Genomic DNA, 24,832 nt, shown 5'->3' with positions numbered 1-24,832 from the left:
GCGCACCAGGTGAAAGAAATGCAACAGCACTTTCCTCACAGCGTCAAGCTCCACCACATTTATGTGTGCTGTAGGGGGCGTGCGCCACTCGTCTCCGACCGAGTGAGAGAGGCACGTTCCTCCCCAACCCGTCAACGAGGTGTCCGTGAAGACCACTACATAGGACGCCACCCTGCCCAGGGGAACACCCCTGAGAAGGGCGGAGGGTCCTTTCCAATATTCCAGGTCTGGCGACACCGAACGGGGACCGAGGAGCACCCTGAGCTTGTGTCGCCTGGGGTCCAACCGTTGGCGAGCAAACCACCGCTGGAGTCTGCGCATAAAAAGTGAGAGACGCCGAGATCGTTTAATGGCCTGTGGCATGTGCCACCGCGACCACTGACATACCATGGCATATGCCGTTCTGAAACGGTAACTGCCGTCGCGACCACAGACATACCATGGCATATGCCGTTCTGGAACGGTAACTGCCATTCTGAAACGGTAACTACCGTTCTGAAACGGTAACTGCCGTCGCGACCACTGACATACCATGGCATATGCCGTTCTGAAACGGTAACTGCCGTTCTGAAACGGTAACTACCGTTCTGAAACGGTAATGCCATGGCATATGCCTTTCTGGAACGGTAACTACCGTTCTGAAACGGTAACTGCCGTTCAGGTGGAACGGTAACTGCAGTTCCCAACAATGGTATGTGACACCAGCATAACTCCTCCGTATAATTTCAAGACAGGTATTGCCATAAATGTAAAGGTATATATTTGGTATTTATTGACACAATATCACAACATAACGCCGTAAATAAAGGGATTTACACGTTTCTCTCGTCCGTGCTGTTGTTATGATATTTCCGATCTGTTTGTTGTTGCTTTTGTAATGACAGATGCTTTTGAAAACAGCCGGACTTGCTCCGGTGACGGTAGTTATAGCCTAGCCTTCTAGGTGGCCATAGAGCTATAGTCTATTGCTTTGTTCCAATATCCATACTATCCGCAGTCATTATACTTTATTTTAGTATGACTTCTTTTTTATATAGTTTGAGTACGTAGTGCGTTGCAATTAAGATCAGGGCGAAAGGAAGTGTAGTGAAAGGACCCGGATGGTATACTCAAAACGGTCAAACCGATGAGTGTGGAATCGTGGATTGTACACCTTTCGTGCTCCACGGCAGCGATCTTAGCTACGTAGCTGAAGAGGCGGAGCCAGGCTGAGCCAACGTCGGCGCATTTTCTTTAATAGGTCCATGCATTTTCCACGTATCCTGCATTAATGGAGTCATTTTGTTGTTTTAATAGCTTTATAACTACTATGTGTAAAGTGTTCACCGTTCAAAGCGAGATGTTTATTGCGGTTGCGATCGTAGTTTCCGTTAGGGGTGGCACTGTAGGCTATGGCTAGACAGTCATCCATTTTTCCACTCGTGTTTTATCAAGATGTTCTAGTGATCCAGTGTCATAAACCTTTCTATATCGACATGATCCAGTGGTATCATGGCATACAGGCCAAAAGTTTTTCCGCTGGCAAGCCAATTATGTTAATCGGAAGTTCCATTTCCTACTGGAACCACCGTTTTTCCGCTGGCATGCCACTCATGTAAAATGGTATTACCAGTTTCTACTGGCACCTACCGTTTTTCCGCTGGCATGCCACTCATGTAAAATGGTATTACCAGTTTCTACTGGCACCTACCGTTTTTCCGCTGGCATGCCACTCATGGAAAATGGTAATTACCAGTTTCTACTGGCACCTACCGTTTTTCCGCTGGCATGCCACTCATGGAAAATGGTAATTACCAGTTTCTACTGGCACCTACCGTTTTTCCGATGGCATGCCACTCATGGAAAATGGTAATTACCAGTTTCTACTGGCACCTACCGTTTGCCAGTAGATATTCCTTTCCTGTGGTATTTGCCCGTTCATACACACATACCATGATTCACAGCTACACAATCATTCTTATAAAAACGGTAGGTGCCAGTAGAAACTGGTAATTACCATTTTCCATGAGTGGCATGCCATCGGAAAAACGGTAGGTGCCAGTAGAAACTGGTAATTACCATTTTCCATGAGTGGCATGCCAGCGGAAAAACGGTAGGTGCCAGTAGAAACTGGTAATTACCATTTTCCATGAGTGGCATGCCAGCGGAAAAACGGTAGGTGCCAGTAGAAACTGGTAATTACCATTTTCCATGAGTGGCATGCCAGCGGAAAAACGGTAGGTGCCAGTAGAAACTGGTAATACCATTTTACATGAGTGGCATGCCAGCGGAAAAACGGTGGCCTGTATGCCATGATACCACTGGATCATGTCGATATAGAAAGGTTTATGACACTGGATCAGGGTTAAATGATAGGAACCTATAGGCCTGCTTAAATTATTTGGTTAAACACCAATAACAACAAATGCAAAACTTAATATTTGGCCTATTGAATAGTTATGAGCTGAAGCAGTCATACAGTATAGGCTTTATTATAGTCTACGCTACTAGAACATCTTGATAAAACACGAGTGGAAAAATGGATGACTGTCTAGCCATAGCCTACAGTGCCACCCCTATAGGGACCTGGCTCTGGTGCACTAACCGGAAACTACGATCGCAACCGCAATAAACATCTCGCTTTGAACGGTGAACTCTTTACACATAGTAGTTATAAAGCTATTAAAACAACAAAATGACTCCATTAATGCAGGATACGTGGAAAATGCATGGACCTATTAAAGAAAATGCGCCGACGTTGGCTCAGCCTGGCTCCGCCTCTTCAGCTACGTAGCTATTAGATCGCTGCCGTGGAGCACGAAAGGTGTACATCAATCCACACTCATCGGTTTGACCGTTTGAGTATACCATCCGGGTCCTTTTACTACACTTCCTTTCGCCCTGATCTTAATTGCAACGCACTACGTACTCAAACTATATAAAAAAAGAAGTCATACTAAAATAAAGTATAATGACTGCGGATAGTATGGATATTGGAACAAAGCAATAGACTAGCTCTAAGGCCACCTAGAAGGCTAGGCTATAACTACCGTCACCGGAGCAAGTCCGGCTGTTTTCAAAAGCATCTGTCATTACAAAAGCAACAACAAAACAGATCGGAAATATCCTAACAACAGCACGGACGAGAGAAACGTGTAAATCCCTTTATTTACGGCGTTATGTTGTGATATTGTGTCAATAAATACCAAATATATATACCTTTACATTTATGGCAATACCTGTCTTGAAATTATACGGAGGAGTTATGCTGGTGTCACATACCATTGTTGGGAACTGCAGTTACCGTTCCACCTGAACGGCAGTTACCGTTTCAGAACGGTAGTTACCGTTCCAGAAAGGCATATGCCATGGCATTACCGTTTCAGAACGGTAGTTACCGTTTCAGAACGGTAGTTACCGTTTCAGAACGGTAGTTACCGTTTCAGAACGGCAGTTACCATTCCAGAACGGCATATGCCATGGTATGTCAGTGGTCGCGACGGCAGTTACCGTTTCAGAACGGTAGTTACCGTTTCAGAACGGCAGTTACCGTTTCAGAACGGCAGTTACCGTTCCAGAACGGCATATGCCATGGTATGTCAGTGGTCGCGGTGGCACATGCCACAGGCCAATAAACGATCTCGGCCCTACTGTAAAAAGTAGACCCAGGGGGACCACGGGGTGGGCAGCTGCCATCAGCCCTAACAGGCGCATGGTGGACAGTGCGGTCACGTTTCTGCGAACGTGAAAACGGGAGAGCGCCGACAGGATGGCGTCTCGCCGAGGAGGTGAAAGCATCACAGTCATGGTGGCTGAGTCTAGGCAAAGCCCCAAGTAGACTGTCTGCCGGCTGGGGAGCGTTGAGCTCTTCTCCCAGTTGATGGCAAAACCCAGGAAGGAGAGATGGTTTATCACCAACATGGTGTCCCTTCTCGCGGTCTCTTCTGAGTTGCTCAGAATAAGCAGGTCGTCTAGGTAGAAGAGAATCCTCTTTCCCTGACGCCTGAGCGGTTCCAACGCCGTCTCCACACACTTCGAGAAGGTGCGCGGAGCCAGGGAATTGCCGAACGGCAGACACTGGTACTCGTACGCCATCCCCATAAAGACAAAGCGGAGAAACTTCCTGTGCGCCTGCCGAACAGGGACGTGGAAGTAAGCATCCTTGAGATCCAGGGATGTGAACCAATCGCCCTCTCTCACACACCGGAACAACGCCCCGACAGTGAGCATTCTGAACTTCCTCGTGGAAACGAATCTGTTGAACACGCGAAGATCCAGAATAGGTCTCTTTTCCCCTGACTTCTTGGAAACCAGGAAGTAGCGGGAATAAAACCCTAGGTGAGACTCGTAGGGGGGAACGACAGTGATGGCCCCCTTTACCAAGAGACGTGCCACCTCTGCTGCTAGAGCCGTGCTCGCAGCCGGGTCCCGTAGCGTGGTCTCCACCAACCCCATAAAGGGTAGGGGACGACGCTTGAACTGTATGGGATGGCCCCATCTCAACGTGGTGTCCAACCACGATGGCAGAACGCACCGCTCTTGCCAACACGCATAGCGGTCGGAGAGAGGGCGAGCCGACCGCTGAGGAAGACCGTCCAGGAATAACCCGTATTCCTCTGCCCCTACCGCCTCCACACTGCGTGTGAACCAAGGGGGGCTTCCCATGAAAGGGAGGAGGCTCAGCGAGCGTAGGAGACGTAACAGAACTAGCCGCTGTAAAAACAACGAGCTGTCTAGACGTCGCGCTCGTGCCCGCTCAACAGGGAGCGAGCCGTCCGGCCGCAGCACCTGTGCGCATGCGCTGTCCGCAGGCTGTAGCCACAGCGCGCGGACCAGTCTCCTCACCTATAATGTGGGGAACCAGGAGACCGGTACAAGCGGCCGTATCCACGGGCTCGTGCAACGAGTCTCTGATCCGTCCACGAGGCTCCAAGGGACGCCGCTTCTTAGAAGCAGGTGAACCAGAGGCCATGTGAACACGCCGTCCGACCGCCACCCTACAGCCACCGGGCTGAGGGGGGGAAAGAGGCAACATGGAGGAGCGCACCACAAGCGTAGGACGCAGGTGGCCTGAGGAATATCGCTCTTTAGGTACCATGTACTGCCATTCGGCCGAACGGTCTTTACTTTTTTCTTTAATAGGGAAAGAAAAAGTAGGAGCAAGCGTCCGGAACTTCCCGGTCCGTGGCGCTGCTGCTCTCCCCGTGCGCGGCGGCTGCTGCTGCACTGGGGCTGGAGTCGGAGGCGGCCCCCTGGAACGCTGGGACCGGCCTAGACCCCGCTTCCTCCCAGCCTGCTGGCGGGAGGAGCCCGGGAGAATCGCCCCGAACTGTGTGGGAGAGCCATATGACCCTTTGAATCATGGTAGCCCACGCCATATGCCGGCCGGCCGAAACGGCTATCGACTGGCATAGCTGGAGGATGGCGCTGGAAAAGCGGGAAACCGCCAGCCATCTCGCGGCTTCCTCCGGGCCGTAGGCCTCCCTGTCAGCCGACAAGGAGACCTTGGCAGAGGAGAGCAGGGCGATGTTGATGACCGCCGCCGCGGATTGAGAGGCACAAACAAACACCCTGTCCATTAGGCCGACAATCTGCTTCTGGAGGCGGTCGGGGGGCAGCGGCTTTTCGTTAGGGAGCCATTCGGCGCCCGGACAGAGAAGCGCTGCCAGGGGAGGCTCCAGGCGTGGGATCCCCCTCGCCTGAGTATCGGCCCACCCCTCCATGTTGGTGAAATCTGTGTAGGATCTTACCGGAGCCTTCAGGGTCGAAGGGTCCTCACCTGCAGCAATAAACAAGTGCTGCAAAGGCGGGAACAACGGGCACTGGGTAACCCGCCGGGAAAAAGATGGGGTGCGAAAGCACTCGCCCTGCATATCGTCTGATACGGGGGCAAGAGGCGGGGCCGGCATGGGAATCCCTCTGATGGCCGCCGCCTCACCCATGATCTCCCGGAAGAGATCGGTCATCCGGTGGCGGTTGTAACCCGAGAGCGGGAAAAACCGGACACCGGGAAAAACTGGAGAGGATCCCCTCTTCAGGCAGCTCCCGGCAGGCGACACAGGAGACGGGGGCCGCCAAAGCAGCCGCGGCGTGGTCGGCGCCGAGGCACCGAAAGCACGCCAAGTGCCCGTCACCCGGTGCCAGGGAGGCGGGACAGGAGGCGCAGAGGAGTCCTGAAAAGGACCTAGCTCCAGGAGCGCTCTCAGGTGGCCCTGAAAAGGGCCGTTTGTCCGCGGCCTCACCCGAGCCGCTGCCACCGGCTTGGGAGATCCGTGTTGAAGTTCTCATTTTCTTAATAGTAGTTCTCAATTTCTCACTGATAAGCACAAGTGCTGAAAGAAAAGGGAGGATGAGCGACGGTATACACCGCTTTATATAGACACGATACCGTGGGAAATGTGGGCGGTGCCCACGCTGATAGGTGCATAGTTTGAATTTTCAGCGCGCGCAGGTGCGCGCACGGGACAAGCCCATAAGGCGAAGCCTAGACGGCGTAGCCTCCATGAAATAGAACATTAGAAAAATAAAACAACTTAAACAGTCGGCAGGAGGAGGGGGGATATCAATATCTAATTTGGAGAGGCTCAAGGAGGAGAGGATTATTAAGTTTGAGCCACAAAGTGTAAATACATAGTCCTAATTATTATTATGACTATGTATATTCACCACACTTTGTTATTGACATTTTTTCGTTCTGTGTTATAGGGACGCCGTCTCTTTAAGATCACCTAACTTGTTTGTTGATATGCCGGTCGGCTCGATGTTTGAATTTAACGGCTTTTGTATGATAAAATAAATGACCTGCCGTTGCTTTGAAAATTGTCTCTTCGCCTATTTTATCTTCATTTCTACAGTCTATAGACAGAACGTCTTACCTGGGAGAGTTTGTCAACGGACGGGACGTTAAAACAGTCGGAATGGAGGAGGTGTATGAAGGTATTATTGTAGCAAAAGTCTTTAGCACCTGTAACTGCAGAATTTGAATGCGTACACTAAAGTCACAGTAAATTTGAAGTCGTATATATTTATTTTGCATGTGTACTCTAAAGTCACAAATGTGTAACAGTACATTTGTAGTCGTAAAAAAAATATAAATATTTTTTATGCCATTGTAAACACAAAATAGGGTCTAGGAGTACGCTAATCTGTGTTACAGGTGCACAAATCCTTTTGCTACAATTATTGCAGCGCAGTTGGTGCAAAACACATTCGCACACCCGTGTTTCATAATCTGAGAACATGCCCAAAAGGTGTGCATTCGTAAACCCAAATTTGAACAAATGCATCAGAAGTTGCACATCTGTGAACGCTATGTTAATTCAGCATTTTAATGAGCGAGCACAAAACCATTTTACAACTGCTCGAATCTGCTCCTGCAAGTCTCAGCTGTGGGTTTTTTTGCAGGTTGTTTTGCAACACCCCTAGGTGGTAAATGTGTAGCAAAAGTATTCGTATCCGTAGATGACAGAGCGTCCGTGAGCGGGACAAAATAGTCCCGCCCATAATTTCCTAATCCAATGAAAATCGCCGGCAGGGATGCATTTCTCAAATTACACTGGGACCCACCCCGTGCCAGCCATGGAGCTATAAAGATCGCAGCATACTCAGCACGGGATACGTTTATTTCTGGAGAAGTGAAGAGGGCGTCCTACTGAACGGAGATGGGTATCCTACATTATGTTAAATGAAATGACTCAGTTCAAGTGAATTCCCCCCAAAGTATTTCATTAACATGCCGCAAATGTCCTTGAATGTATTTTAATGGTCGCCATAACATAAATTCAGAAATGTTAATGCAATACTTTGGGGAGAATTCCCTTGAACTAAGTCATTTCATTTTACATAGGCCTAATGTAAAATGACATAATGTAAAAGGACCCCTACATGTCCTTCATGATTGACGGCGACACAGACGTCTCTACCAAAGAGTGTGTGATCGTCTACAGCCGCATTTTGCGCAAAGGGAGACCAGTCAACATTTTAATTGTGTAATACTTTAAGCACAAAAAAAGTTTTATTTTGCTTAATGGTTTAGTTCGAAATGTTCAATTTCAGCTCAGTGAAGCACCTTATTTTTCTTTTTATTTATAATTGTGCTTCAAATAAAGAAATGCCTTTCTCTACACCTTAATCTTGTTTAAAAATCATTCACATTATATGAAAGTTATGAACAGAGATATAAAGGTGACCTCATGGCGTCTGGACCCCTGTGAAGTATTGATAAATGTAATGCATTCTTTAGCCCACCCACCCAAAATCACCACCAGCCGTCACTGTAATTTGAGAAATGCATCCCTGCCGGCGATTTTCATTGGATTAGGAAATTATGGGCGGGACTATTTTGTCCCGCTCACGGACGCTCTGTCATCTACGGATACGAATACTTTTGCTACACATTTACCACCTAGGGGTGTTGCAAAACAACCTGCAAAAAAAACCCCACAGCTGAGACTTGCAGGAGCAGATTCGAGCAGTTGTAAAATGGTTTTGTGCTCGCTCATTAAAATGCTGAATTAACATAGCGTTCACAGATGTGCAACTTCTGATGCATTTGTTCAAATTTGGGTTTACGAATGCACACCTTTTGGGCATGTTCTCAGATTATGAAACACGGGTGTGCGAATGTGTTTTGCACCAACTGCGCTGCAATAATTGTAGCAAAAGGATTTGTGCACCTGTAACACAGATTAGCGTACTCGTAGACCCTATTTTGTGTTTACAATGGTATAAAAAATATTTATATTTTTTTTACGACTACAAATGTACTGTTACACATTTGTGACTTTAGAGTACACATGCAAAATAAATATATGCGACTTCAAATTTACTGTGACTTTAGTGTACGCATTCAAATTCTGCAGTTACAGGTGCTAAAGACTTTTGCCTTCATAGAGGTGGTGCTGTCAACATCGCAAGACATTGCGGGATGCTCAAGGAGTTGGCAAAATGAAAAAATAAATAACGTTTTGCAAAAAAGTGTAGTCTATAGGCATAACTGCTCAGCTGAGAGAGTGCTGATGGCAGGGCTGTTATCTCGATCTTGCCGTGGTCTTGCTACGTCTGGGTCAGCATGCGCGTGTGTGTGCAGTGTATGTGTGCGTTTGCGTGTGCTGTGTGTGTGTGAGCTGCAGGCTGCTTGGCACATGCGCACTGACCAAGTGTGTCGGAGTAACTTGTCTGACAGGCCTGCTATTTTATAATGGCTTATTCCGCTTTAGATCCCGTACCTGCAAAATGCATAATTAGCAGTTTAATAAAGGATTTAGTATAGTATAGTAGATTTTATTTGGACATGGACATGACAATGTCATTGGACGAACCAGATGCATTGTTTACAGTGTATTAGCATAAATGCTAGTTTACAACACCTGTCCACAGGAGGCTTTTTGAAAACAACAAAAGAAACTAAACAAGACAGAAACAAGATCAAATACTGATATAATACTGATAGTGATAATTAAAAAGAGTAAAAATGCAGTATACAGTAGAGTACAGAGCAGTAATATAATGAGTCGAATATATATATAGGCTACGTAGAGAACAAAGGCAGCATGATCAAACAATAACCAGTTGTAAATTATTTGTGTGAGCACTGTTGATTTGATTTGAGCCGTTGTTTAAGTTCTCTGTTAAAAGTGTTGCTGTTAGTCTCTAGTTTTAGACTTGTGGGCAAGAGGTTCCATAGTTTTGCCCCCTTTGCAGAGAAGACAGACTGACCGAAAGATGTCCTGTGCATGGGAACAAGACAATCACCATTGATGGAGGCTCGTGTATTTGCCCGACGAGAGCTCTGACGTCTGATGGCCAATTCAGACAACAGTGGTGACACATGGTTATTTACACACTTGAAAAACAATTGAAGATTACTAAAATTAATAAAGTTATCAAAGGTGAAAAGGTTGTGTTTTTTTAGAATGCCGCAGTGATGCCATCTCATGGGTTTCCGGTCCATGACTTTTATTGTCTGTTTGTATATTGAAAAGATAGGTTTTAGTGCAGTAGAAGAAGCTTGTGACCATGATGTGATACAGTATGACAAATGAGAAAATATCATAGCGTGCATAAATAATTTGGCCGTTTGACATGACAAGTCCCTTCTTATGAAACGGAAACAGTTTAGATTTATTTTTGCCTTTTTTGCAACATACTTAATTTGCGTAACAAATTTTAAATTCTGATCCAGGATTATTATTAACCTTAATAAGCATAAAAGATGCTTAGTAAAGTTTTAACAATGACATAATAGGTAAGTTAGTAAGAGTCAAGAATAAATGGGTTTATAAACATCTATAATCTCACAATAAACATGTTCATTATGTTATTAACACTTATTGATAGCCTTATTAACACAGATTAATGTTAATAAGCATATAATAAGGTCGTATTAGATATTAACTAAGGCTTATTACAAGGACCGATATTACCGATATTCCCTTTATCTGTTTCCATTATTGTTGTTTGGTTCGTTTTTGTCATTGCTTGAGGTTATACCATCCATCCTCCTTCTTGGAGGATACTACACGAACGCCGGAGGAGGTTTTGTCTGGCGACTGTATGACAGAGGCACTATATTAAACGCCATCCCTCTCCCCCTCCCTGCTATGGTTTGGCTTACGTCTCGTGGAAGATGATTCATTGAGGTGGACAGTGAGCATGAGATTGGTGTGTATTTCCTTACGTTGGGTATGGCTATGCATACAAAGTACATTACGATGTAGCAGGCAAGCATCAGCCCTGACCGCCTGTTGTCGGGAGGAAAAGTGTGGTTAATCTAACAGCCTGTAGGGGGTGTGCAGTGGGAGGGGGCATAGAGACCCTTACCATTCTCAAGTCAATGGAAAAATGTGATTTAATTCTCGTAGTAAAAAGCAAGACATGTTCCTTCTTTAGGTTAGGACCTCAGTTGTAGTTCCCTCCCCAAATAATTCATTTTAAGAGACCCTGTTTACCAGAGGAATTCATTTAAATAATGATTTAGGATTGAGGTTGTCCAAATATGGAGCTATTCCACTGCTGCTTGCAGAGTGTCTCAGGCCAAACGACGCCCAATGTATGATCCCCAATGTCCATACGTCTGCAGTGACCACACAGGTACATTTATCATTTTTCTTTTAAACCCACATGCAAAACATCGGAGCTGTAGGGAAATAAAACCCTGACGCAGTCTTGGTTTGGCCTCAGCAACAAGCCCGGGTTATTCGCTCTTTATTTTTTGCATTCAGGGGCGATAGAGAAGGAACAAGATGTATCCAGACAGGACAGGGAGCGGAGGGGGGAAGAGACAGGACATCTTACCAGCAAGTTCAAGTTCAAGTTATTTTATCAATGAAATACACAGCATAAAAGGCTAAGCAGTCATAGCTTACTTTAATAATAATTAATAATAATAATAATACACACACACAGTATATATTATTGTATACTATTAATAATAATAATAATATAATAATAATAATAATAATAATATTGATAATAAATATAGCTGCATGCAGCAATGTGGGTGGCAAGCATAATGGAACTCTATAAACTAATTCTGCCGGGCGGACGTAATCGGCTGGGTGGCTACATGACAACCGTATCGGTAATCGGACGGACGTAATCGGCTAGGTGCATAATGGGACTCGATAAACGAATTCTGCCGGACGGACGTAATTGGCTTGGTGGCTACATGACAACCGTCTCGGTAATCGGTAATAACGACGGCTGGTTGAATGAACTACAGCATTATGCGAGTACGCGTCAATGTTTACCAAATGGAAAAAATACCCTACCTAGTGGTAAGGGCGCATTATCGTCTGCCCGACAGAACAAGTGACACAAATACGTAGGTGTATTCTGAACAATATCCCTAACAGAGACACAATGTAAACAAGCATCCGTTCTTGAGGTGGTTCATGAAGCATCTAATGCAGTAAGAATTGCAGTTTATATTGTAGGTGGGCGGAATGGTCAATAAAGTCATCGTTGTTTGACATCCCCCTGAGGTCAAAGGTCACCAAATTGTGGCTATGATATGAAAGAGTTGCTGAGAACAGGCTTACTTCCTGTTTGGCGGCTTTGCCGACAAGTTTGATTGGCTTTCACGGCCAAACGGAATTAGAAAAAGGGGTTTGGCAGGTTTGTTCGGCTTGGTCTGAAGATCATATAGGGCGAGTTTCATGATGATTGGACATCATTTGTGGCCTGTGGATATGTAATGTTGATATTGACAACTTTCAACATGGCAGCAAATTTCTGATTTTGCCATGGGAAAAAATATATTAGCTCAATGGGGTGGTCTGAGAGTATCACCAGATATAGAAAAATGTTTTCGAAATATACTCATGTGACGAGAGAAGAGTTAAAACACGTCTTTGTTAATTATAGCGCCCCCTAGAGGTCAATGCTCACCAAATTCATTGAGTGTCCCCGCGATGACGTCATGGACGTCATGTACCAAGTATGGTTATGATGTGTCAAAGGGCTCCTGAGATATTGGCGTATTTCCGGTTCTGTGGCTTCGCGGACGAATTTGATTCGCTGTCGCGGATGTTTCCGTGAGAAATCCTTTACTAGCTATACGGGGAGGTCTAATAGTATCACCAGACATTGACAAATAGTTTGAAATATACTCATGTGAAGAGAGAGGAGTTAAAACACGTAATTATAGCGCCCCCTAGAGGTCAATGGTTACCAAATTCATTGAGTGTCCCCATGTTGATGTCATGGGTCTATCTACCAAGTTTGGTTATGATATATCAAAGGGCTGCTGAGAAATCGGCTTACTTCCTGTCAAATTTGATTGGCTGTAGCGGCCAAACGGTTTTCAATTTGAAACATCTTTCATATTTTTATATCAAGCATGGCCTGAAGATCATGTCTGCCTAGATTCGAGATGATTGGAGAAAATGTGTGATAGGAGTAGCATTTTGAAGGTTTTTGACATAAACCAAGATGGCGGAAAATCCATCATGGCACAAAACGACGCCATAGGGTGCGTTTAACTCGGCTTGGCCCAAGGAATCCAATGATATCTTGTTTGTGAATATTGGATGAATGGGTCGAAAGTTATAAACATGAATGCATGTCGAAATTTGACCTGTTGGTGGCGCTAGAGCTGTTGGGCTAGCGACCTCAAATTTGCTTCATGGGCTAATAGGACGGTCCGGAAACAGTGCCAAATTTCACAACTTTTCACCAAGGCGTTCTATGGGCTGCCATAGACTCCCATGGAGGTAAAATAATAACAATAAGAAACAGTAGGAAAACAATAGGTTGTCTCGCAACTTCGTTGCTTTACACCCAATTAAAAATTTGATACAAATAATAAAATATAATTTAATGCAGGGATCCCTGAGTGACATGCCTCAGCCCTGCCTGCTCTGACTGAATATAGTAACAGCAGCCTGATCCAATCGTCTCCTGAGGCTGATGCTGTCTCTATTACACATCAACTGTCACATGCCTTGTCATCTTCAATCTGAAGGAGGAGGTGTTCCATTAAAGGATCAGAGATTTGATTCATGAATGAAATGTTACCTGAGCATCAGGCGATCGCTTTCATGGGTTTATTGATTTCAGGTTTGACCTCTTAACTCTTGGAGTGTGGATCAATCTTTAGATGTGAAGCTGCTGGTTGTGTGTGTGTGTGTGTGTGTGTGTGTGTGTGTGTGTGTGTGTGTGTGTGTGTGTGTGTGTGTGTGTGTGTGTGTGTGTGTGTGTGTGTGTGTGTGTGTGTGTGTGTGTGTGAGAGAGAGTTAAAGGGCGAGAGATAATGAAAGAGGCAGAGAATGAAAGAGAGAATGAAAGAGCGATTTAAGGTCCATGTTTGAATTGAGTGAATTCCTAAATAATATACATTTTATTTAGCAATAAAATCTTTATTTCCGTTATTTTCAATGATTTGTTTCATGGAGTGGGTGTTTGCTGGACTCAAATAAATGAACACTTTCAAAGAAATACAAATGGAGAACCACACACACTTACAAACTCACACAATCACACACACACACACACACACACACACACACACACACACACACACACACACACACACACACACACACACACACACACACACACACACACTTGGTTGCACCATATATCTGTGTCTTGCTGTGGTCTCACATGCTTATCTGGTTCCTCAGTCAAAGTCTCAGCGGGTAGCATTACTGCTCAGGCAAATGGTTCAAGTCACTCAAGAGTGTTGTTGTATTAGATTGCTTTTTTGATTTGGAATCTTTATCCAACATCTCATTTCAAGATGCTGTTAATCAATTCGGGAAACAAAGATTACTATTGTTCTATTTTACTATTGTCTAATAAATGGTGCCTTTCCAACAACAATGAACAATTTCTGTGAAACTATTGAGCATTCAGTATGTTTGTCTGTGTGTGTTTTGTGTGTCTGTGTGTGAGTGTGTATCTGTGTTAGTTAGTTAGTTAGTTAGTTAGTTAGTGTGTGTGTGTGTGTGTGTGTGTGTGTGTGTGTGTGTGTGTGTGTGTGTGTGTGTGTGTGTGTGTGTGTGTGTGTGTGTGTGTGTGTACCTGTTTGTGTGTGTTGTCTAAAAAGGGTAAGGTAAGGAGACAAGGTGGTAAGTAAGGAGAAAAGGTTTGTGTGAGTCTGTGTGTGTTAATAGACCGGGGTTATTTACTATTTATTAGGGGTTTTGTCTGACAGTCTTCCTCACTGCTCATCTCCTGTCACTCAATACCTCACGGCCTGTTCATAATTCATATTGCTTTGCACCATGTACCCTGAATGCTCTCTTTCACACACACACACACACATACGCGCACGCACACACACACACACACACACACACACACACACACACACACACACACACACACACACACACACACACACACACACACACACACACACACACACACACACACACACACACACACATTCAGAGCCAGGGATACATGCATTTAATACCAACTCTATACTCAACTCACAAACACAACTATCTTTCCACACATGAACACACAGAATCACACAATTTGCTATCTACCATTTAATTTCAACACATCTCTGTCTCTCTGTCACTCACTTTCCCACCACCATTCTCTCTCTCTCCCTCCCTCTCTCTTTCTGCTTCTCCCACATGCGTGGAACTCATACAGCACACACACATCGTCAATGAATCTATCCCTGACTCCAATCACTCCTCTCATTCATGCTGGTACGTGGTTGGCCCGTGTGAGCTGTGAGTGGTGGGGATCCATTGTAATAGGCTCAGACTCCTGACAGCTTTATGACTGGCCTGTTGCCTTCTGTAATTGGATTAGCCCGGAGATAAGCTCACCGCCACCAGGGCTCTTAAAGTCACAAGCTGCGCCACTCAGAAACAGACACAGACAACTGGCACGCGTTCCTCCCTCCCCTCCCCATCTTTAATTACTGTTAAACAGCTAAGTTGTGTGGGTGTGTGTGTAACCTGTGGTGAATGATAGTCATTCCCCAGTCAACTGTTACTGCGTCAGTTATGCTTAGATATCATATCTCGCTTATCTAGCAAGCAAGCAAGATTTCATTTTACAGAGCCAGGGCTAGACGTGACAAATAGAAGATCTGTATAAGGCAGATGGTTGGAATGTGTGTCACTGTGTCGCTGCAAGGCGTGCTGCATGCATGTATGTACAGTACGACCCATGGGAGGAGAGCCAGGGCAGGATGTTCAGCCTCCAGCCTGGTTCCCCTTTACAACAAGAGTCATTCCCAACCTGGTAAACATAAGTGCAGACATTGAGACGGTTTTCCGTCTTTCTAATGTCCATCGTAGCTCTCCTCGCCTGGGCCATAAAAGCGGCCCGGGGGGATTCTGCACAACAACAGATCATTTGAATGTTGTGATAGATGTTCTCTGGGGAGTATTTTAAGAGTAGCCCTGCCACGTGATATTATAGAAATGCAACATCCACAGAGACATGTAATTGGAATTGAAGCAGCAGTTAAGCTCTGTCAGAAGTGTCAAACTGTCTGTTAACACAATCATCAAAGACCCTTTCCAATTAAAAATAAAAATTTCACAATTGTATGTACAGCCCCATTTGAGGCATAATAATGCCTTTGTCAATCGTCTTTCCGGTATTTTTTTATTTATTTTTTGTGATTTTGTGATTATTTCTTTCAGTGTTATGCAGTGTGTCCATACATCTGAACCTACTGTGTGTGTTTATGCTCCTCTAATGTGACATAATGTTTTTTGGCAGATCCAGTGTAGGAGGCGAATTTCACCCTGGGATCAGGACATATGGATCCGTCCTATCTCTCTCTGTGATTAAGCTTCCACCACTTGTTGAGAAATCCTCTTCTATGCTCCTTGGTCCTTCTCTACGGCTCTGTAAGGCACCCTCTCTCTCTCTCTCTCTCTCTCTCTCTCTCTCTCTCTCTCTCTCTCTCTCTCTCTCTCTCTCTCTCTCTCTCTCTCTCTCTCTCTCTCTCTCTCTTTCTACCTGGCTGCCTCTTATCTGTCATTATTACATACCAACTGACTCATAGCTACTCTTGCTCTGTCTCTTTCTTTGAGATATCATCTGTCTAATATTTGTAATATTTAAATAATATATTGCCCTAAAACCAATGCATTCTAATCAATGTTTGATTCTTGCAGTACACTTTTAAGTGTTCAAGTGACATTTTCATGTCACCACTAAAATATCTTTGTCTTTTCCCACCACCTTGTTCTTTCAGAACGTTGTATATATATGGGAACGCAGCTATATGGACTTTCTTTACCCCCGGTCCCCCAAATTGATTGGATGGATTACTCTTGAGCTTCTGGAGGTTGTTGAATTGAATGAGGGTCACTCACTGGTTTGTGATTGTTAATAAGAAGTTGCAGTTGTTTTGAGGATCGTATGATAAAATGGATAAGCCACCTTGGTTAGCGGGAGCACAGTTGATGCAGTTGTTTGATGCTTCAGCGATTGTGTTCCTGTGATACCAGATAATTACATGTTTTTATTGATTGTCTTCGTGCAACCAAGGTTGTCAATGGAAGATCTAAAGATTTGATGTATTCTGTGGGTCTTCCTGATGATGAAGCCTGGAGGGTCAATGGCTGCTTGATGACTCATACTGTTATTGATGTCATCCTCCTCATCATCATCCTCATTATCATCACAATTCATCAAGTATCAACTTACAACATAAAATAGCTTCATAGAAGATCACACATGTAATTAAACAGTACATGTTGTACGGAAGTTTATACTATCACAAATGTAAAGAAGGAGGGAGAGACTTGATCCGCCAAACGTCATTGAGCCTCTGACTTGATCCGCCAAACGTCATGGAGCATCTGTGTAATATCAATCAATTCATATCAATCAATTGAATCATGCAAATCCTTCTGTTCCTCCGCCTTCCGCGTGCCCCTAAAGTGAGCTCTATTAAATGCCCCTGCCTTTCCAGGGTCTACCCTCCAAACCGTGTGCGTAGATCACCACTTACATCCCTGGGAGTTGTTTCTTTCTATATTTTGTGTCTTGTAGAAGGAGATAAACGTGAGCGCTGTCTGTTCACACTTCTGGGCTAGCATTAGCACAACCTATTATACGACAGGCTTACTCGAGCCAGACATGGAACCACTTCTTATTACTTAACATGCAATGTGAACCGCCTGCAAGAGACAAGACATAAACACGTAAATGTGTTATCATAATGAATAAGCAAAAAATTACGCTAAGAAATTAGAAAGGAATCTCTTGCTAACCTGGAGCCAATAAGAAGCTGTTTTTGGTGAGCATTCATTCCATGAGAGTAATTGGGAAGTCAAATAGTTTTATTCATGAAAATTAAATAAACCCATGAAAAAACACTGGCAATATGAAACTTTACGATGTTCAGGGTGTATGATAAACTGTGTTCCAAAAAAGTGGTTAAAAAGGGTTCTTCCTCCTTTTCTAAATGTAAATCCACAAAACCCCAAAATGATATATGATCGTAACACTCCCACACAATCTTGTTTGTGGGTCTTATTCCAGGATTATATTTCTGGAATAATAATATATATAGTTTATCATGAATAAATATGAATGTGTCATCTGAAGATATCCCCAATATTTCTATGTTTACACCCAGAATCCACTTTGGTACACACTTTTAGCAGCGGCTCATTCTAACGCGACACAAAAGCACTTTGTCTTGACATCGTAAAAAGGGCTTTATTATGGGTAACGCCACTTTGCTCCTATAAGTGGTCACGGTGTTTTGGCTCATATGCAGCTTTAAATGACCATGCTTTACTCATGCTCCCCTCTCACTTACTCTCTGGACGTGAGCGATTCACCTGGAACAGTGTGGGCTCTGACACTGTTGGCTCCCTCTCTTAAGCCAGGATCACGTTCATTTTACTGTGTAATTAAAGCCCCCCTCCACCAGGACTTCTAGAGCTGGCTGTAATTGGTCTGGCAGCAGACTTTCAGTTAAGCCGCAAGACAATCTCAGGATGAGGAGGAGGAGGTGTAGGAGGTGGTGATGGTGGTAGTGGAGGAGGAGGAGGTGTAGGTGATGAACCACCACCAGTTGTCATCGTCCAGGATGGCCAATTTAGCCGTTCATTGTATTTTTTATCCCCAACGTTTTCCCCCCTGACAATATGGTTTTTAGGACATATGAGGGGATTAGGCTACAGAAGAATAACTTCAGAAATACAGACCCAGCCAACCCTCCCCGCCAGCTCACCTGAACACTCCCATACAAGCTTTATTTCAGGTAAAGCGACTAGCTTGATAAATCACTAACTAGCACTACTGGCCTGGAGCTAAAAAATCCCTTCCCAGTTTCCTCTCCAGTTGTGATTCAAGCCTTTCCGCAGCGCCTGCCTAAAGAGGCGCTACTACTGCTGCTACTGCTCCAGTTGCAGTCTGCCTAAAGAGGCGCTACTACTGCTGCTACTGCTCCAGTAGCAGTCTGCCTAAAGAGGCGCTACCACTGCTGCTACTGCTCCAATCAGGAGGCCGCTCTAACCAAGGAGCAGCCTTCAGCTGACTAGGTTTCAACGCAGGGCTTTCTTTCTGAGTAGAGAAGGGGTAGGTATAGATACAAAAAAACTAGTTCCGAGACAACCTATTGTTTTCGTACTGTTTGTTATTATTATTTTACCTCCATGGGAGTCTATGGAAGCCCATAGAACGCCTTGGTGAATTTGGCAGAACAGTCCCATTAGCCCATGAAGCAAATTTGAGGTCGCTAGCCCAACAGCTCTAGCGCCACCAACAGGTCAAAGTTTGACATGCATTCATGTTTATAACTTTCGACCCATTCATCCAATATTCACAAACAAGATATCATCAGATTTCTTGGGCCAAGCTGAGCTCAACGCACTATGGCTGTGTCCCAATTCATAGGACGCATCCTTCGTAGACCGCGTCCTTCAAAGGATGCGGCCTTCGTAGACCACGAAGGACAATCCGAAGGCCGAAGAAATGGGACGGTCTAGCCTACGGAGCATTTCTGGTTTACGTAACAAACCGTTACCGCCCTTTCACTTGCGTGACCACGCGCTGCTCCTGTCACCTAGCAACCCTGACAGCTGAACTGACCTGTTAGTAAACAGAAGTTAAACCGGACAGCGCGAAAAAAATAAACCAACAAAAAATATTATTGATCATTATGTTTTTGTGTATAGTAGTTTTATAATAATTGTTGTAAATAGTCACATGAATGTTTGTTGTAAATAGTTTTATTGTTGTATATATGTTTTATAAGTTATATACGAATACATTAGTCAATACAAAAAAGTTAGTAAGGGTTTTAATAAATAGTTAATCAAAAAAGTTAGTTAAATAAGTTAGTTTCAATAAATATGTAAATAATAATAAACAATGTGTTAAATATAACAGAACATAAGTTGTCCACCAAACGCTCCAAAATTTAGAAAAACCTATCCATTCTTTCCCTGCTTTCCTGGGCTCTTCTCTCCTCTGCCTCCCTTTGTAGCCTCATGTCCTCTTTTATTAACTGGAACATTTACATTTTACATTTAGCAGACGCTTTTATCCAAAGCGACTTACAATAAGTACATTTGTCATAAGAAGTGCATCAATATATCGCTGTCGGTACAGAAAGGATGTTCATAGAACCAAGTGCAAGTACCACAATCGCTAGGCCCCGTGTTACAGCCATGATAGCAGCTACTGCAGTTGCTACACAGTTAAGTACTATAATACAATACAATACAACACAGTGTACAATGGTTGCCAGAAGGGGGAGGGTGGCTATGCAGTCGAGGTGGATTCTGAACAGGTGAATCTTGAGTCCTTTTCGGAAGATAGTGAGCGACTCTGGAACATGTCTTCCTCTCTGTCCCTCTTTCTGGACCTTGGCCCTCGCTGTCTTTCCTCCTCCTGATCCTTGTCCTCAACCTCCTGATCCACCACTGCTGTACTTGGCCCTGGTGTGTTCTCAGGGATGGAGGCAATTAGGACAGGGGGGTTGGTGGAATGCCTCTGTCCCAATCCAATACCTTATCCATGGGGACAAACCAGGGCCAAGTGGCAGCAGAGGGTTTCCCACCTACCCCCTCTCCTGACCCTGGATACTTGCAATCCTAAGGCAGAGGAAATCAATCATGGCAGTTAACAACAAGAGCAGTATCAAAACAAATTTCAGCAAAAGTTTTTCTTTGCCTGCGGGGGAGTCACCTTCCCCTGCAGGCCTATTTCCTCCAGAATTGTCCTAAACATAGAGACATTATTAATCAGAGAAAACAAGAGACACATTTATCAATCATGTTAATAGCCCATGTTAACAATAGGCCATTTATAATCTATATATTTGACCATCCTGTAAAGGTTACATTTAAATTAGCCCTCATCCTATATGAAGCCCATAATAATAAGACAACCAGTAGAAGTCAAAACACCCTTTTTCTTTGTGTGTTTTTCTAGTGCTCTCTAGTACTGATGCGAGCTGTGACTTTTTTTGTCTTTCTTTCTTTAATAACCCAAAATAGGACATCGTAGTAAACGATTTCTGGGGATGTTGTATCCGTCCTGCTGTTTAATGAGGGCTAATTTAACTAACCTTTAAAAGATGGTCAAATGAAGATATATAAATGGCCTATAATAATTTTTATAAACTAACTTACGATATAAATAAACTATTGTTTCTTTACCCCCAAGCCACACTTAAATCGAGCAGTATGCTGCTGGCTCCCTAAACCAAAACCAAATGTTAGAATTAGTTTTGCTTTACACTACCAAACAAAAGCAGCTTAAATAGCAAAATAACCAAGTTAACTGTGTAATCAATCCCAACGTCTGTAACGTTACGGTCTGAAAACCAGGGTCCACAACCTGTGTTCGCGTTGGTCCATTTATCTAACGTTACAGAATAGCAAATTATCTATATAATCGCCACAATTTCGGTAAATATAACCATTTTAACCTCTTAAATTTGAAACTATAGGGCTTAACGGGTGTTCTTAGTTAACGTTACAGCGTCACTAACTGTAACGTTACCTTACTTATATTGCCTATTACTTTAATGAAAAAAGTTTTAAGGGCCCTTGTTTTTTTTAACATTTGTATCGTGAAATACTTGAGTGACTAGAAACCAAATACTTACATTTAAATGCAGAACTTAAATCGCCATTCTCTGCCATCTCCATTGATTGAGTGCGCAATGAATCTTGGGAGGGATACGTTGGGCCGTGAAGGATCTTGGGATACGTTGGGCCGTGAAGGATACAGCCGATGCATCCTTCAAATCCGGGAAAAGAAGGCTGCATTCGTAGGCCGCATTTGAAGGACCCTTGGAATTGGGACAGCACTTGGCGCGTCGCTGTGACGCAATCTGCATCGACGCATCCTTCGAATGCAGCCTTCGAAGGATGCGTCCTAGGAATTGGGACACAGCCTATGTCGTCGTTTTGCGCCATGATGGATTTTCCGCCATCTTGGTTTATGTCAAAAACCTTCAAAATGCTACCACAAATCTCGTCCAATCATCTCAAAACTTGGCACACATGATCTTTAGGCCAGGCTTGATACAAAACAATGAATTATTGTTCAAATTCTAAACCGTTTGGCCGCTCCAACCAATCAAATTCGACTGTGAAGTCGCCAAACAGAAAGTAAGCCAATAACTCAGCAGCCCTTTGACATATCATAACCAACCTTGGTACATAGACCCATGACCCATCATCAAGGGGACACTCAATGTATTTGGTGACCATTGACCTCTAGGGGCGCTATAATTAACAAAGAAGTGTTTTAACTCCTCTCTCGTCACATGAGTATATTTCGAACAAATTTTCTATGTTTGCTGATACTCTCAAACCGCCCCATATTGCTCATGAAATATTTCCCATTGGAACATCAGAAATTTGCCGCCATGTTGAAAGTTGTCAAAATCAACATTACATATCCACAGGCCACAGAATAATCCAATCATCATTAAACTTGCCCTATATGATCTTCAGACCAAGCCAAACAAACCTGCCCAACAGCTTTTTCTAATTCAAAACCGTTTGGCCGTCACAGCCAATCAAACTTGACGGCAAAGCTGCCAAACAGGGAGTAAACCTGTTATCAGCAACTCTTTAACCTATCATAGCCAAACTTGCTATATTATGTCCAATCATCATTTAACTTGCCATATATGATCTTCAGACCAAGCTTAACATATCATAGCCAAACTTGACTCATGACATCATTCTGGGGACATCCAAACGATTTGGTGACCTTCGATCTCAGGGGGACGTCAAACAGGAAGTGAGCTAATTTCTCTGCAAGGTCTTCATGCATCCAAACCAAACTTGGCTCATAGTCTTATTCTGTCGGGCAGACGATAATGCGCCCTAACCACTAGGTAGGGTCATTTTTCCATTTGGTAAACATTGACGCATACTCGCATAATGCTCTAGTTCATTCCACCAGCCGTCGTTATTACCGATTATCGAGACGGTCGTCATGTAGCCACCTAGCCGATTAAGTCCGTCCGGCAGAATTAGTTCATCGAGTCCCATTATGCTTGACACCCACATTGCTGCATGCAGGTATATTTATATTTGTTGTTTTATTATTTTTATTTTGGCCCGACCAAGATCTTTCAGTCCACCAAGGAACTCTGTTTCCATCACTTGAGATAAAACGGCCTGCAACAGAAGCATCCAAAGAAAATAAGGTGTTCAAGTAGGGCTCGGAAAATAAGCAGCAGAATACAAATGGAGGCGAGGAAAAAGGCTTTAAAAAAAGACATATGGAAAGGAAGCAGGACGTAGAGGCTCTTTTACTTGTGCTAGGCGCTACTATTTGTGTGTTTGTCCCCTCCACTCTCCACTGCTTCCAATGCTCTGATGGTGGAGAGAGAGAGAGAGAGAGAGAGAGAGAGAGAGAGAGAGAGAGAGAGAGAGAGAGAGAGAGAGAGAGAGAGAGAGAGAGAGAGGGGGAGAGAAATAGGTTCCTTACCCAGCTTCAGTGGCCTTCCATTTAAATGCCTGAAACCAAAATCAATACGGCACAATCAGAGCTAAGAGCATGGCTCTATCAGGGATGGAATAAGCATTACTGATCAACTCCCCTCTCCGCTCTGTAGATGTGGAGGGAAATAGCTCTGTAGAAGTGGCTGATTTAATGCAAATCGAAGTAGACTTTCACGTCTCCCTCTCTCTCTGACACCATAAAACACTTTTCAGACTCTGCATCGTAAACACATTGTATTTCCCATCCTTATTCCAGAAACCCCTCTGTTTATTACAAACATCTGTGAAACTCATTACGTAACTCGATGGTCTCGGCTTTCTTTCCAGAATTATAATCTCTGTCAAACTCTGTGTTGGATTAATTCATGTAATGGAGAAATATTAATGTTCACTGATCGCCTTGCTAGGGCATGCATTCACAACTGCCAGGGTAAGGGGTCGATTAATTGGAGGGGCCACCCTCCAATTAATATAAATATATATATATATATTAGTGCTGTCAGTTAAACGCGTTATTAACGGCATTAACACAAATCAATTTTTAACGGCGTTCATTTTTTTATCGCGCGATTAACGCATTTTTCTTTTTTTTTTTGCTCAAAAAAAGAAGCAGTAGCCTGACTGCTATGTTCAAGGCAGTATGTTTGTATGTTCATCGTTAAATTGCACTATAGGCTTTTTTTTTGTATCGTCCTGTTTTGATCAGTATCTGCCAATGTTGTTTTGCACAACACATTTGCACAAGGCAAGCCGATGCACTTCACCATGTTGATAAGAACATTCAAATTAGAACAATTAATGGGACAAAGAAATCAAGGGATATTTAGCATAGAAAAAGATTTGCGATTAATCGCGATTAAGCGTGAGTTAACTATGACATAAAATATTTTAATCGCTTGACAGCACTAATATATATATATGTATATATATATATATATATATGAATGTATTTATTGAGCTAAGAGAAGTTACTTCAATAGCATCCTACTCAGACCCTTCCAAGTACAAAGTCATTACTGGCTCTCTTTTGTTTGGGTCTCTTCAAAGGTCATGTTGCTCCTCGCAGTGATTTAAGTTGCATACTTGGCCACTGTGTTATTTGGCTTTACCCGCAGTGTTCGGGGGTAATTCCATCCATTCTTCAACAGAAAAGCCTATTCCATACCTCTCTCTCCACGCACACAACGTGTATAATGGGATCATTTGCATGGATGCTCACGTACAGTACACGCCCATCTCTCTCTCTCTCTCTCTCTCTCTCTCTCTCTCTCTCTCTCTCTCTCTCTCTCTCTCTCTCTCTCTCTCTCTCTCTCTCTCTCTCTCTCTCTCTGTCTCTATGGGTGTATCCACAGGGACCCTCTTCAAAACCAAATTAACTGCGACTCCTCTGACAAATAATACTTTTCTCAAAGCCCAGCCCTCCCTCTTATCTT

General features: G+C 43.8%; 2 protein-coding genes and 2 long non-coding RNA genes across 5 annotated transcripts in view; 2 read left to right on the top strand and 2 right to left on the bottom strand.

Annotated features, from left to right (window-relative positions):
- LOC132446484 (glutamate receptor ionotropic, delta-1-like) overlaps window positions 1–24,832 on the top strand; it is a 594,597-nt gene that overhangs the window by 137,032 nt on the left and 432,733 nt on the right. The window lies entirely within an intron of this gene.
- Window positions 1–24,832, top strand: part of LOC132446534 (uncharacterized) — a 196,542-nt gene that overhangs the window by 122,274 nt on the left and 49,436 nt on the right. The gene's annotated exons all lie outside the window — the stretch shown is intronic.
- LOC132446441 (uncharacterized) lies at window positions 44–5,221 on the bottom strand. Its single transcript, XM_060036752.1, has 2 exons — window positions 3,631–5,221; window positions 44–313 (listed from the first exon to the last, which is right to left on the bottom strand). The coding sequence occupies exons 1-2, from the start codon at window positions 4,642–4,644 to the stop codon at window positions 44–46; spliced, it is 1,284 nt and encodes a 427-aa protein (XP_059892735.1). The 5' UTR covers window positions 4,645–5,221.
- LOC132446390 (uncharacterized) lies at window positions 19,636–21,839 on the bottom strand. The gene is made up of 2 exons (XR_009522829.1): window positions 21,542–21,839; window positions 19,636–20,522 (listed from the first exon to the last, which is right to left on the bottom strand). It is a non-coding gene; the product is annotated as an uncharacterized LOC132446390 (long non-coding RNA).

This window comes from Gadus macrocephalus, chromosome 18 (assembly GCF_031168955.1).
Source record: "Gadus macrocephalus chromosome 18, ASM3116895v1".
Taxonomy (NCBI): Eukaryota; Metazoa; Chordata; class Actinopteri; order Gadiformes; family Gadidae; genus Gadus; species Gadus macrocephalus.
The sequence above is the reverse complement of the archived record's forward strand: the minus strand, read 5'-3'. Positions and strand labels throughout refer to the sequence as shown.